Source organism: Balaenoptera acutorostrata, chromosome X, assembly GCF_949987535.1.
Source record: "Balaenoptera acutorostrata chromosome X, mBalAcu1.1, whole genome shotgun sequence".
NCBI classification, from domain to species: Eukaryota; Metazoa; Chordata; class Mammalia; order Artiodactyla; family Balaenopteridae; genus Balaenoptera; species Balaenoptera acutorostrata.
Window position 1 is genome coordinate 98,255,370 of NC_080085.1, and position 13,994 is coordinate 98,269,363.

General features: G+C 36.0%; 1 protein-coding gene across 1 annotated transcript in view; it reads right to left on the reverse strand.

The window, feature by feature from the left end:
• Positions 1-661: 661 nt before the first annotated feature.
• Positions 662-13,994, reverse strand: part of TRPC5 (transient receptor potential cation channel subfamily C member 5) — a 225,440-nt gene continuing 212,107 nt past the window's right edge. Inside the window, exons 7-10 of the mRNA XM_057538148.1 lie at positions 4,212-4,415; positions 3,939-3,980; positions 3,014-3,103; positions 662-1,354 (exon numbers count right to left, since the gene is read on the reverse strand). Of these exons, the coding sequence (XP_057394131.1) occupies positions 662-1,354; positions 3,014-3,103; positions 3,939-3,980; positions 4,212-4,415 (1,029 nt within the window). The remainder of the gene's footprint in view (positions 1,355-3,013; positions 3,104-3,938; positions 3,981-4,211; positions 4,416-13,994) is intronic.

A 13,994-nucleotide genomic window follows, 5' to 3' on the forward strand; every position in this document is an offset into this window, starting at 1 on the left:
GGAAACTCACAAATCTTTAAGAAACAAAAAATTCAACAGCCCCCATGATAAGGAGAAGTTGTAGTATTTAAAAGCAAAAACAACACGAAGTCCACTTATACCTAGAAACCACAAGCTGACAATTCTTTGGAGTCTATTCAGTTTCCCTTTGATGCTGTTCATTGAACCAGAATGGGCAGCATGGAGCACTGAAGGGCAACAAAGATAGGCAAGGTAGTTTGCCTTATCTGATAGCTGGTGGGGACTGCTGAGCACAGCCCTCAGCCCTGTGGGGAAATGGTGTGAGATCCTGAGGAAGGTCAGGAATCTGTGCGGCAGCGACAGTAGCAAAGTGGCACCTGGAGCTTCAAGGAAGCAAGGGTAAGAAAAGCAAAGCCAAAGGGTTAAGCACCCGACTGCACCTCTGCTGATTAGGGGCAAACACCCCTTCAGTTGGTTTTGAAATGGACTTAGTGTTTGTAGGTATAAAAAGGCAAATAATAGTAATAATAATAACAAGAACAAAAAATGAAGAATGTGGCTATAAAAGATGGTGAAAACAATAGGAGTTTCACTCTCCTGTCTAGTGGGGGGGCAGTGAGGGAATCATATTCTGTGTCACCTCTGAGAGCAAAGAAATGAGAAATTTTCTGAGTTCCAGAACAGGTGGTACCGGCTTGACTTAGAGCCGAGTTGTAACTTGTTCTTCCTGTCCGTCACCCCATTTGTGCATGAGCAGGTCACAAGCCTCTCCCCAAGTTTCAAATACATCCTCTGAGGAGTCTAAAAGTTGAGAATTCGAGGAGCAGATGCTGGATGCGCAGTGAAGAGAGCTGGAACAGGCGAGAGGGCATTCACTGCTCTGAGCAGCGCCCCGGGCTTCGCCTGATTCTACCTCACTGAGGTTAATTTCACTCTGAGAACAGGACTCTGCTTTCCCTTTCTCCATCTGAGAATATTTGATGTCCTGCCACATATAGTGCGGCTGAACGATTCCATCAGAAATTGTGTACATCGGCTCTGAACTGGGTTCAGACATATGACCATTAAACTTGGAGAATAGGAGACCCAGTTTCTTGAGAGAGGGACCCATGAAGGAGCGTTTGCTTGATGACTCAGCTTTTGACTTCCCTTGGGCACCACCAACTCTTGGCATGGTCCTGATGAGAGGTGGCCCATGGCAGGCTTTTTTCTTGCAGCCTAAATTGAAAGAGACACTCTTGGATTTGGCCCGAGCCCCGCCACTGCCATCATTGGTATCATCTCTCTGAGAGAGTTCAGTGCTGCTAGTGGAAAAACTTCTCCTTTGGTGCTTCCTATTTCCCAAGAGGTCAAGCACTTCATATCGAAAGCTGGAAATGTCCTGCTTTAATTCCTAGGGCAAGAGAGAAGACACGTTATGTTAAGAAGCTTGGTCTTTAGTTCAAAATAGGCACATTGGGTATCCTTCGGAATGTTCCAGGTTTTGCCTCACCACAAAGCACAAGGTACATGAACTACCAGAAAGATCTCACATTATTCCAGCACAAGAAAAACATATTAACAATGCTGTGGGTAGAGCTGGCCATTGGGGAAAAAAATGTGCAATTGGTAAAGTTGATTTCAGAACCTCCCTATCAGGAGCACGCCAACAGGCTGAAGTGTTAACCAACAATGAAGGTATTAGAGTAGGGCTCTCATTGGAATCTGCGTAGAAAAGTACTACTGAAGAGGAAAAAGCTTTTAGGACTCTCAGGAATAAAACTAGGGAAGTGGAATGTCAGGAGATGGGACTGCTGTTTTGGGCCAGGGGACCTTGTTTATTCAAGTGCCTGTGAAATGTCTTCTATCGCTAACTGGCTGCCTAGATACTAGATGGCGCTTTTAAAAACCATCTTTGAAAAGCTTATATCTGATCATGTCGTTCTCTTGCTTAACACTTTTTAGTAACTTGTCGCTGACCTTAGGAAAAAGGAAAAATGCCATACCACAGACTACAAGGTTTTTCAAGGTCTGGTACATGTCGATCTCTCCCATTTCATTCCTTCCTGCTCTTTCCCCAGGCTTTTTACTGTCCACCTGTATGGACATATCCTCTCTTGCCTCTGGGCCTTTGCATGTGCTGTTTTCTCTGTCTGGAACACTCTTCTCCCCAACTCTCCTTTATCTGTCTCCTCCTTCAAACCTCAGCTTAAACATGGCTTCCTCTGGAAAGCCTGCCTCGAATCCCCAAGTCCCAGTTGGGTGTCCCCCCATTTCTATGTCTCTACAGCACCCTGTGTTGATCCTGTTAGAATACTCAGTCATTCGCCTCTATTATTATTGTGTGTGACTCCACGAGAGAGTAGGGGCTGGTTATATCTTGCTCATGACTGTGCCCCAGCACCTAGCAGAGTGCTTGGTGTATAGCAGGCCCTCAATTGATGAGTTATGTCTGTGGATTAGGATAACAGCCTTCTTATGTTCCTTAGAAAATATATACGTGTTCTAGGATAGGGTTTCTCAACCAATTGACATGTTGAGTGTGGTAATTCTTTGTTGTAGGGAGCTGTCCTGTGCATTGAAGGATTTTTAGCAACAACCCTGGTCTCTACTCACTAGATGCCAATAACATCCCAATGTGACAGCCAAAAATGTGTAATGGTAGGGTTTCATAAATGTTAGATTTAATAATAGACTTTTTGTCTTTATCTTATATCTTTTAAAGAAGGCCTTTAAATCTCTAGGCATCTTTCCTTCGCTATCTTTCTTCTCATCACACACCCATGCCATATCATTTAAAGCACTAAATTCCCATACTGAGAAAATCCCAGAATATTAAAAGAATGCATATTTTTATTATTCATAAAGCTGATTGTGGTGTGACAGACATTGGTAAAATCTATCCATCTACTGGATGACAGACTATTCTAAGAGAGAGAATAAGAATTGTAGCTGGTTTTGCTGTATTATAGGCTGTTGAAATTCCATCACCAGAAACCTCAAACACTGTGAAGATTAAATGATGCTTAAGAAATGTGAAATGAAGAATTAAACCACTTTATGATCAAATTACCTTAAAATTTTCTTCTGTTAGTCCCTCATTTGTTTTGGAATTTCTTATCATAGCTGCCACATATCTTTTGACTAAATTCCTGATAACTTCCTGGAATTTAAACAAAAACATGAAGAAGCATTCAGTTTCCTTCTTGGACTCTCAGTAAAATAAGAAACATACACAGGAAATAAAATATGCTTAGACTGTCTCTGCATTGGAAAATTCTCACAGGATCCAGGCATTTTCTACAAAACCCCCCAGTTAAGTCCATTGGCTAAATGAAGAATTTATTATGTGTCCAAATTTGGTGGCAGAGTGGCCCAGTGAGATCAAATTTACCCGAAAGGAAAATTTTCCACCCAAGCATAAGGTAAACATGGATACACATTCATGGAATAATGAGAGCAGAATAATCCTTGAATGGTCACAGTCAATATCCTTTCCCTTCAGGCTAGATTAAACTTGAACCTTCCTAGTAAGATGAGAGTTTTTCTTCCTTTTATAAAGTTGAGAAAGTCATTCTTCAGTGTCACAGAGTCTGATGATTTCAATGTCCACTAATTACATAATCAAGATACTTTTTCTTAGAGGCAATCTATACTTCTCCTTTACAGGGATGGCCTCTTTTAACTTAGCCTCTGGGAATGGTATACACATGGTCACCATGCTTTGTGTTAGTAATAGTGATGATGATAGCTACCACTTAATGCAACATGTCAGGCACTGTGCCAGGACACACACACACACACACACACACACACACACACACACACACAACACCATACATACATACTCACCACTCAGTTCTCACAACTACAGTTTAAGTTTTATCATCCTTATTTTACAGACGAGGAAACTGAGGATCAGTGAGGGTAAGTGATTTGTCCAAGTTCACACAACTGACCAAGAACTATTGTGCTTAGTCCCTGTGAAGAAGCTTTACCTGGTAATGTTGATTCTGTATCAGGCTGTCAGCATGGCGTTCCTGTCATTGAAAACGGACAGAGAGGTTACGTCAGCAGTCTCCCAGCAGCCCATCCACTCGAATATATTTCTAAACATTAGGACTGGAACATGACAGAAGCTACTGCCTGACAAACCCCCAAGGCATCTGTAGGTTGGAGTAGTTTTAAGATGTTCAAGATAGGGAATGTTACAAAGGAGGGAAAGGAGAAAACAGTTGTGTTTACAAAGAAACAATTTTTAAAAGCCTTACTGTGAAGCTTCTCAAGTTGTGCCTTCTCCGTCTACCATCAGGGTCTCTTTGGGGGCAGAAGGTGTTGTTGAACCAGTTACCAAGGTATAGAAATGACTTGGGGCTGGGGATGATGTTGAAAGGAGGTGGCAAGGTGCCGCCTTCATCGAAGTAACTCATCCAGAGCTTCGTCCTTGCAAACTTCCACTCAATATCGGCATGATCCTATGAAAGAGAGAAGTTCAGTGATTTGGGATGGGAAAATGCAAAATGCACCCCTGACTCATTCTCAAAGTTCTACTTGCTTCTACAGAGGGCAATCTGTCAGTAGCTATGAAAATTCAAATTACACTTACCTTACGACCCAGTAATCCTACAATTAGAATTTTATCTTATCGATATACTTGCAAAAAGAGGTATGCGCAGGGCTGTTCGCTAGCACTGCAGCTTGTAAGAGCAAAACAACTGGCAACAACCTAAATATCCAACAGCGGGAGACTGCTTAAATAAATGATGTCACATCCACAAAATGGCTTATCATCAAACTATTATTATATAGTAGCTCTATCAACATTTTATATGTAGAAACACATATCGTATAATGCATTTGTCCATATATTTATAAGACCTCTAAGTGAAAGAAGCAACATAAAGAGCAATATATATTGTGTAAAATGATCCCCTTTATCCAACTGAAAACCCCTTTATATTACATGCTTACATGTTCTAGACAGGTACACACTAAATTGGGAACAGCCAAAAAAGAAAAAAAAAAAAAAAGATAGTAAATAATAAACTTAGTACATAAATTAAAAATAAATAAATAAATTGTCAATAGTAGTTATTTTTAAGGAGTAGGATTGGTGTGGAGAGACTTTATGTTTTTTTAAAAAATCAACATTATTGAGGTATGATTTACACAGAGTAAAATTCATCTAAGTGTTCAATGAGTTTTGATGAGTGTATGTACCTGTGTAAGCACTGTCATAATTAAGACACACACACACACACACACACACACACACACACACACACACACACACAGAGAGAGAGAGAGAGGCATACATTTCTAGGAGTTTTAAGACCTGGAAGGACTAATGTAATCACCACCACAATCAGGATACACAACAGTTCCATCAACCCCCCAAATTCCCTAATGTTGCCCCTTTGTAATCAAACTCTCTCGAACCCCCCTGGCAACCACTGCTCCATTCTCCATTCCTTTAGTTTACTTTTTCCAAAATGTTACATAAATGGAATCATACGGTAGGTAACCTTCTGGGACTGGCTTATTTCACTCAGCATTAATATCTTCGAGATTCATCTGGTTTTGTATGTATCGATAATCTATTCCCTTTTATCGCTGAGTAGTTTTTTGTTGTGTGGATGTACCACAGTTTACTTATTCATTCACCCATTAAAGAACATTTGAGTTGTTTCCAGTTTTTAATAACTGTGAATAAAGCTACTGTGAACATTCATGTACAGGTCTTTCTGTGAACATAAGTTTAACTCCCCTGGCTTAAATATCTAGGAGTGATATTGCTGGATCATGAAGTAAGTGTACATTTAACTTTATAATAAACTGCCAAACTGTTTTCCAGAGTGGCTATACCATCTTTCATTCTCACCACTTGCTCTGTATCCTTCTTAGCATTTGTCAAGTTTTTTAAAGTTTAACTATTCTAACAGATTAAGTAGTGGTATCTCATTATGGTTTTAATTTGCATTTCCCAAATTGGAATGAAGTTGAGCATCTTTTCATATGCTTATGTGCTATATAGATATCCTCTGTGGTGAGGTGTCTGTTCAGATCCTTTGCCCATTTTTATTGGGTACTTTGCTTGCTTACAGGTGGATTTAGATAGTTTTAAAATATATTCTGGATACTAGCTCTTTGTCAGGAATGTAAATTGCAAATGTGTTCTCTCAGTTTGCGTGTTATCTTTTCATTTACTTAATGGTGTCTTTCATAGAGCAAAGTGTTTTAATTTCAGTGAAGTCAAATTTATCAAATTTTTAATGGATTTTGGTATTACGTCTAAGAACTCTTTACCTAACCCGAGGTCATGAAGATTTCTCTTATGGTTTCCTCTACAAGTTTTATAGTTGTAAGATTTGCATTTAGCTCTATGATCAACATTGAGTTCATTTTTGCTTAAGGGGTGAAGTTTACATTGAGGGTTTTTTGTTTGTTTGTTTGTTTTGCCTGTGGGTATCCATTTGCCATTTGCTGAAAAGGCTATAGTTCTTCCACTGAGTTGCTTTTGCACCTTTGGCAATCAGTTGGGCATGCTGGGACTACTGTCCATCCACATTCAAAAGAATGAAGTTGGACTCCTACCTCATACCACATACAAAATTCAACTCAAAATGAATCATAGAACTAAATTTAATAGATAAAAACTATAAAACTTTAAGAATAAAATTTAGGAGTAAATCCTTATGACCTTGGGTAAAACAATGGTTTCTTAGAGATGACACCAAAAGCCACGGAACAAAAGGAAAAAAATTGGCAAATTGGACTTATCAAAGTTAAAAACTTTGTACTTCAAAGGACACCATGAAGAAAATGAAGAGAAAACCCACAGAATAAGAGAAAGTAATTAAATATCATATGTCTGATAAGAGACTTGTGCCTTTATAAAAAACAATTATAATTCAACAATAAAAATACAAATAAACCAATTTTAAAATGGGCAAAGCACTTGAATAGACATTTCCAGAAAGAAGACATACAAATGACCAACAAGCACATGAAAAGATGCCCAACATCATTGGTCATTAGGTATACTCAAATCAAAACCACAATGAGATACCATTTTATACCTGCTAGGATAGATATAATAATTAAAAAAAGACAAATAATAACCAGTGTAGGTGAGGATCTGTAGATCCACACACTGCTGGTGGGAATGTGAAATGGTGCAGCTACTTTGGAAAACAATACGGCAATTCCTCCAATGGTTAAACATAGAGTTACCATATGACCCAGCAATTTCACTCCTTGCTACATATCCAAGAGAAATGAAAACACATTCTACACAAAGACTTGTACACAAATGTTCAGCAGCATTATTCATAATAGCCAAAGAGTAGAAACAACCCAAATATTCATCAGCTGATAAAAGGGTAACCAAAATGTGGTACATTATTATTATTATCCAGCCTTAGAAAGGAATGAAGTATTGATACATACCACAACATGGATGAACCTTGAAAACCTTATGCTGAGTGAAAGCATATTTATTCTGCTGAGTCTTCTAATCCATGAACACAGTATGTCATTTCTTTCATCCATGTTTTGTAGTTTTTACTGTGTAACTCCTATAATGATTTGTTAAGCTTCTACCTAAGTATTACATTTTCTTTGCAACAATTTAAAATGGTACTGTCTTTTAAAATTTCTTTCCAATTGTTTATTGTTAGTATATGGTTGATTTTTGTGTATTGACCTTATAGTCTGTGGCCTTGCTAAATTCATTTTTTTATTCTATAAAGTTTTTAATAGATTCTTTAGGGTTTTCTTTATACAGAATCATGAGATAGATTTATTCTTCCTTTCCAATCTGTATGGCTTTAATGTTTTTCCTTCCCTTATTACATTGTCTAGGATCTCCAGTACAATGTGGAATAGAAGTACTGAAAGCAGATATACATTTTTAACTGATCTTAGAAAGTCTTCAATCTTTCAACATTTAGTCAGCTGTAGGTTCTGTGGTTCAGGTTGTGCAAGTTACATTCTATTCCAAGTTTGTCAAGACATTTTTTAAAAACAATCGTAAATGTATGTTGAAGTTTGTCAAACACTTTTTCTGCATCAATTGATATGATCATAGGGTTTTTCTTGTTTTGACTATTAATATAATGGATTACTTTGCATTCCTGGGATAAATCCCATTTGGTTATGGTATGTTATACATTGCTGGATTCAATATGCTAATGCTGTGTTGAGGATTTCCATGTCTATGTTCATAAAAGATATTGGTCTATAGTTTTTAATTTTCTGTACTGTTTTTTCTGGTTTGGGTATCAATATAATATATTATATATGTAATGTATTTATATATAATTAAAATTAATTTTACCAGTTTCTCTTCACTATATTTTAATGTGGCTACTAGAAAATGTAACATATGTGGCACATATTTGTGACTTGCATAAAATTTTTATTGTACAGAACTGCCCTAGACTAAAGGTGTATTTAGTCCTGCCAAACAAAGCTTAAAAGCAAGCCTCAGTGGGATCAAACTATTTCCAGAATAAAGCTCAAGAATATTTAAAACAATACAAAAATAGCCAGCACCCAATAAGGGAAAATTCACAATGTCTGGTATCCAATAAAAATTTATCAAAAATGCCAAGAAACAGGAAAATATGATACATAATGAGGAGAAAAAAAAATCTATCAAACAGAACCAGATACAAATCAGTTGTATTCTATATAGCAGCAATAAACAATGAGGAAATATTAATTTAAAAACAGTTTCATTTAAAATATAAAATCCTTAGGAATAAGTATGACAAAAATATACATGTTTTTTAACACTGAAAACTGTGAAAGATTACTGAGATAAATTAAAGAAGACTTAAATAAATATAGAGATACGGCATATTCATGAATTGGAAGACTAAATATAGTTAGGATGGCAATTCTTTCCAAATTGATTTAGAGATTCAATACAATTTCAGTCAAATCTCAGTGGGCATTTTTGAAGAAGTTGACAAGCTGCTTCTCAAATTTATATATAAGTACAAAAGAGGTAAAATAGTTAATTTTGAAAAAGAACAAATTGGCATTGAAGATCAATGGAACAAAACAAGACAGTCCAGAAATAAATGCATGCATATGCATATATGCAATTGACTTTCAAGAAAGGTGTCAAGGCAATTCAACTTGGAAAGGATAATCTTTTCTTTTCAACAAATTGTCTTGGAATAGTTGGACTTCCACAAGAAGAAAAGAAAAAAGAACCTTGATCCTTACTTCACACAAATACAAAAGTTAACTCAAAATGAGTCATGACTTAAATATGGAGAGCTAAATCTATAAATAATTTACTAATAAACAATTTACTATGTTTTTTTCTTTCTTTCTGCTTGCTTTGAATTTAGTTTGCTGTTCTTTTTCTAGTTTCATAAAGGTGGAATTTTAAGTTATTGATTTGAAATCTTATTTCCTTTTTAACATAAGATTTACAATTATAAATGTTTCTGAGGAAACTTGGCATATACTGTACTCTCCCTTTCATTCATCTCAAAGTATTTTCTAACTTCCCTTGTGATTTCTTCTTTGAACTAGTGGTTATTTTGCAGTGTCTTCTCTACTATCCATTTATGTGTGAATTTCTGAAATTTTATTTTGTTTTTGATATCTAATTTAATTTCATTATATTCCCAAGTATGTTTGCAGAACATACTTTTTATTATTTCAATCCTTTAAAAAATTTAGGGGGGCTTATTTTATGAGCTAACATATAATCTATCCTGGAGAATATTCCATGTGCAGTTCAGAAGAACATATATCCTGCTGTTGTTGTATGGCATGTTCTATAGATAGATGTCCATTAGGTCTAGTTGGCTTATAGTGTTGTCCAAGTATTCTATTTCCTTTTTGGTCATTTGTCTAGTTCTGTCCGTTACTGAAAGTGGGGTAATAAATTCTTCAACTGTTATTGTTAAATTTCTATTTCTCCCTTCAGTTCTGTCAGTTTTTGCTTCATGTATTTTTCAGCTCTGTAGATAGGTGGAAATGTGTTAATAATTGTTAAATCTTCATGATAGATTCACCTTTTTATAGTTATAAAATGTCCTCTGTTTTCTCTAGTAACAAATTTTGTCTTAAATTCTATTTTGTCTGATAATTATTATAGCAACTTAGCTCTCTTTTGGTTACTGTTTGCATCATATATCTTTTCCCACTCTTACTTACATTCTATTTGTATCTTTGAATCTAAAATGTGTCTCTTCAGATGTAGAGAACAAACGTATGGACACCAACGGGGGAAAGCGGTGGGGGGGTGGGGGTGGTGGTGTGATGAATTGGGAGATTGGGATTGACATGTATACACTGATGTGTATAAAATTGATGACTAATAAGAACCTGCTGTATAAAAAAATAAATAAAATTAAATTTAAAATTAAAATAAAATAAAATAAAATAAAATGTGTCTCTTGTAGACAGCATATAGTTAGAACATGTGTGTTTCTTATACAGAGTCTGGCAATCTCTGCCTTTTAACTGGTTTGCTTAATCTAGTTACATTTAAAGTAATTACTGATAAAGTAAGATTTACATCTGCCATTTTGCCATTTTCTATATGTTGCATGTCTTTTTTGTTCCTCTATTCCTCCATTATTGATTTCTTTTGTGTTAAATAGATATTTTCTAATATACCTTTTAATTCTCTTGTTTCATTTACTATATTAAAAAATTATTTTCTTAGTGCTTGGCCCAGGGATTACAATTAACATCTTAAAATACAATCTACTTTGGATTAATACCAACCTGATTCCAATCATATGTAAAAACTTTGCTACAATATAGCTCCATTCCTTCCCTCCTCCTTTGTGCTATTACTGATATACAAACTGTTCCTTTATATATTATACATTATAAGCCCATCAAAGCACTTGTATAATTATTGAATTATGCAGTTATCTTTCAAGTTAGAGAGAAAAAAAAGTTCCCCCCAAATAAGATTTGTGTTGTCTTTTATATTTATCTATGCAATTACCTTTTCTGGTGCTCTTTCTTTCTTTCTTTCTTTCTTCCTACTCTCTAGTGTTCTTTCATTTCAGCCTGAAGAACTCTTTTTAGCATTTCTTGTAGGAAAGGTCTTCTGGCCATTAGTTCTCTCAGTCTTTGTGTACTTGAAAATGTCTATTTTTCCCTCATTTAAGGATATTTTTGCTGGATATAGAATTCTTGGTTGGCAGTCTTTTGCTTTAAACACTTTGTATATGTCATCACACTGACTTCTAGTGCCCATTGTTTCTGATGGGAAATCAGTTATCTTTTAATTTTCCTGCTTTCAAGATTTTTTCTTTGTCTTTGACTTTGAGAGGTTGACTAAGAAGTGGATATTTTGGACTTCCCTGGTGGTCCAGTGGTTAGGAGTCCACCTGCCAATGCAGGGGACACAGGTTTGATCCCTGGTCCGGGAGGATCCCACATGCCGCGGAGCAGCTCAGCCCGTGCGCTGCAACTACTGAGCCTGTGCTCTAGAGCCCACGAGCCGCAACTACTGAAGCTCGCGCACTCTGGGGCCCGCATGCCACAACTACTGAGCCTGAGTGCTGTAACTACTGAAGCCCATGTGCCTAGAGCCCGTGCTCCGCAACAAGAGAAGCCACCGCAATGAGAAGCCCGCACACCGCAATGAAGAGTAGCCCCCGCTCGCCGCGACTAGAGAAAGCCTGTGCGCAGCAACGAGGACCCAGCACGGCAAAAAAAAAAAAAAAAAAAAAAAAAGAAGTGGATATTTTTGTGTTTATCCTACTAGGAAATATTTGAGCTCTTGGATGTGTAGACTATTTTTGAGAAGTTTTTACTCATTATTTCTTCAAATATCCTTTGTGTTCTTTTTTTCTCTTTTCTACTTCTGAGACTCCCATTATGTGTATGTTGGCCATTTAGTGGTGTCTCACAGGTCTCTTAAGCTCTGTTCATTTTTATTCATCCTGTTTTTCTTTCTGATCCTCAGTCTAGACAATGGTAATTGAATTATCTTCAAGTTTGCTAATCCTTTCTGCCAGCTCAAATCTGCTGTTAGGCCCTTCTAGTGAATTTTTCATTCTGTTACAGCACTTTTCAAATCCAGAAATTCAATTTGATTCTTTTTTAAATAATTTCTGTCACTTTATTAATATTTTCTATTTGGCGAGACATCGTTCTCATACTTTCCTTTAATTCTTTAGATGTTTTCCTTTAGTTATTTGAAGATATTTAAAATAGCTGGTTCAGTCTTTACCAAAGCCAACATCTGGGCTTCCTCAAGGACTGTTTCTATGACATCTTTTTTCCTGTGTACAGAACATACTTTCTTTGTGTGTGTGTGTGTATGTTTTGTAGTTTTTTGCTGAAACTAGACATTTTAAACAATTTAATATGATTACTCTGGAAATCTGATCCCCTTCTTGTAGAGTTTGGTTTTTAGTGTTTGTTTAGTGACTATCCTTGACTGATTCTGTAAAATCTGTATTCTTTGTCATGTGCAGCCATTGAAGTCTCTGTTTAGTTAGCCTCGTAGTCAGATAATGATTGCACAGGGATTTCATTAAATGCCTTGAATCAGTAAGTCTCTCACTCTTTGCTAGGGGCTCTGTGTGTTCATAGTGACACATCTTCAATGTTCTTGCAGCTTATCATCTGTAAATGACACGTTTGAAAAGACAACAAGGGAAATTTAAATATGGACTCCAAATTATAATGATAGTGTATCAATGTTAAATTTCTTGAGTGAGATATGGTACTGTGATCATGCAGTTGAATATATATGACAATATTTGAGTGAAATGTGTGATATTGGTAATTTACTTTCAAATGTTCTAAAAAAAAGTTCTTGGGCCCCATCATATGTATACGGCAGTAAGAGCTTTGTTTCAGAGGCCACATTAACTTGTGACTTATATCCACAAACTTTTAACTTAAAACAATGCCAAATAAGATGGTTAGACAATATAGTCTACACTGTCAAAAGTGCACAGTGTAAGGGAGAAAAAAATATTTCTCTACTAACACATGAGATCTTAAAAAGGAGAGCTATGCCTTACAGTGTTTGTCTTAGGGTGGTTTTTGAGTGAACATTCAGTCAGTGAAACCTAGAATTTGCTCCTTGGCCTTTCAGATATTCCATGAAGGCTTTCACTTTGCTCTCCAACGTAGCAGTGCTTAGCTATGATATTAAAGGATTAGCAGATCAAGTTCAAAAACAGCACCACGCAGAATAGGGATTTTTAAACCTGGTTCTATGGATGAAGTTAATGGAGTCAATAAATCTATTAAAATTGTATGTGAAATATTGGGTGTTTTGCATTTTTCTGGGCTTTCATCATATTCTCAAAGGAGTCTGCCCTCCCCCAAATGGTTAAGAACCACTGAAGTAGAGGATTCTGTTGATTTCTGAGATGCCCGTTGCCTGTATCTGAACAGCCGCTAGCCAGCTCTTAATGGATAAATCAAGGATACCTCTATGTTCTGTAGGAGGGACTAAATGGCTTTGGGTTAAGTGAGCAACAAGTTCAAATGGAAAATGAAGCTCTAGGTTGAATTTAAGGTACTTATTAGACTCAATGCTAGATTTTGTTATTTCGTAAGTTAATAAAGAAGCACATATATTACCATTTTTTGAGATGTTGAAACATCTTTTATTAAGGAATTGTAAAATTATAAATTCCTCCCAAAGTTACTTGAGAATTGGAAGAGTTGCTGCAATGATTAGAGTAATAAATTTTATATGCGCACATAACTATAAGCATATAAAATGAATATATAACAAAGAGCACTAACACTCATCCTCTCTTTTGCGTTCCTGTTAGTTAAATAATTTCAAGTAGTTCAAAGATAAATTGGGCTACATGAAAACAAAATATATGGAATTACCATAGAAAGAAATTATATTACAATACAGTTATCAAAAATATTTTTAAAACATGGTAATATTTATTACAATACAGTTTAAACATGGTAATATTTATTACAATACAGTTATCAAAAATATTTGTGCATTAGATCTCTAGGACTTACTACTAGTTGCAAGTTTGTACCCTTAAACAACATGAATTGTATACTTTTAAAAATGA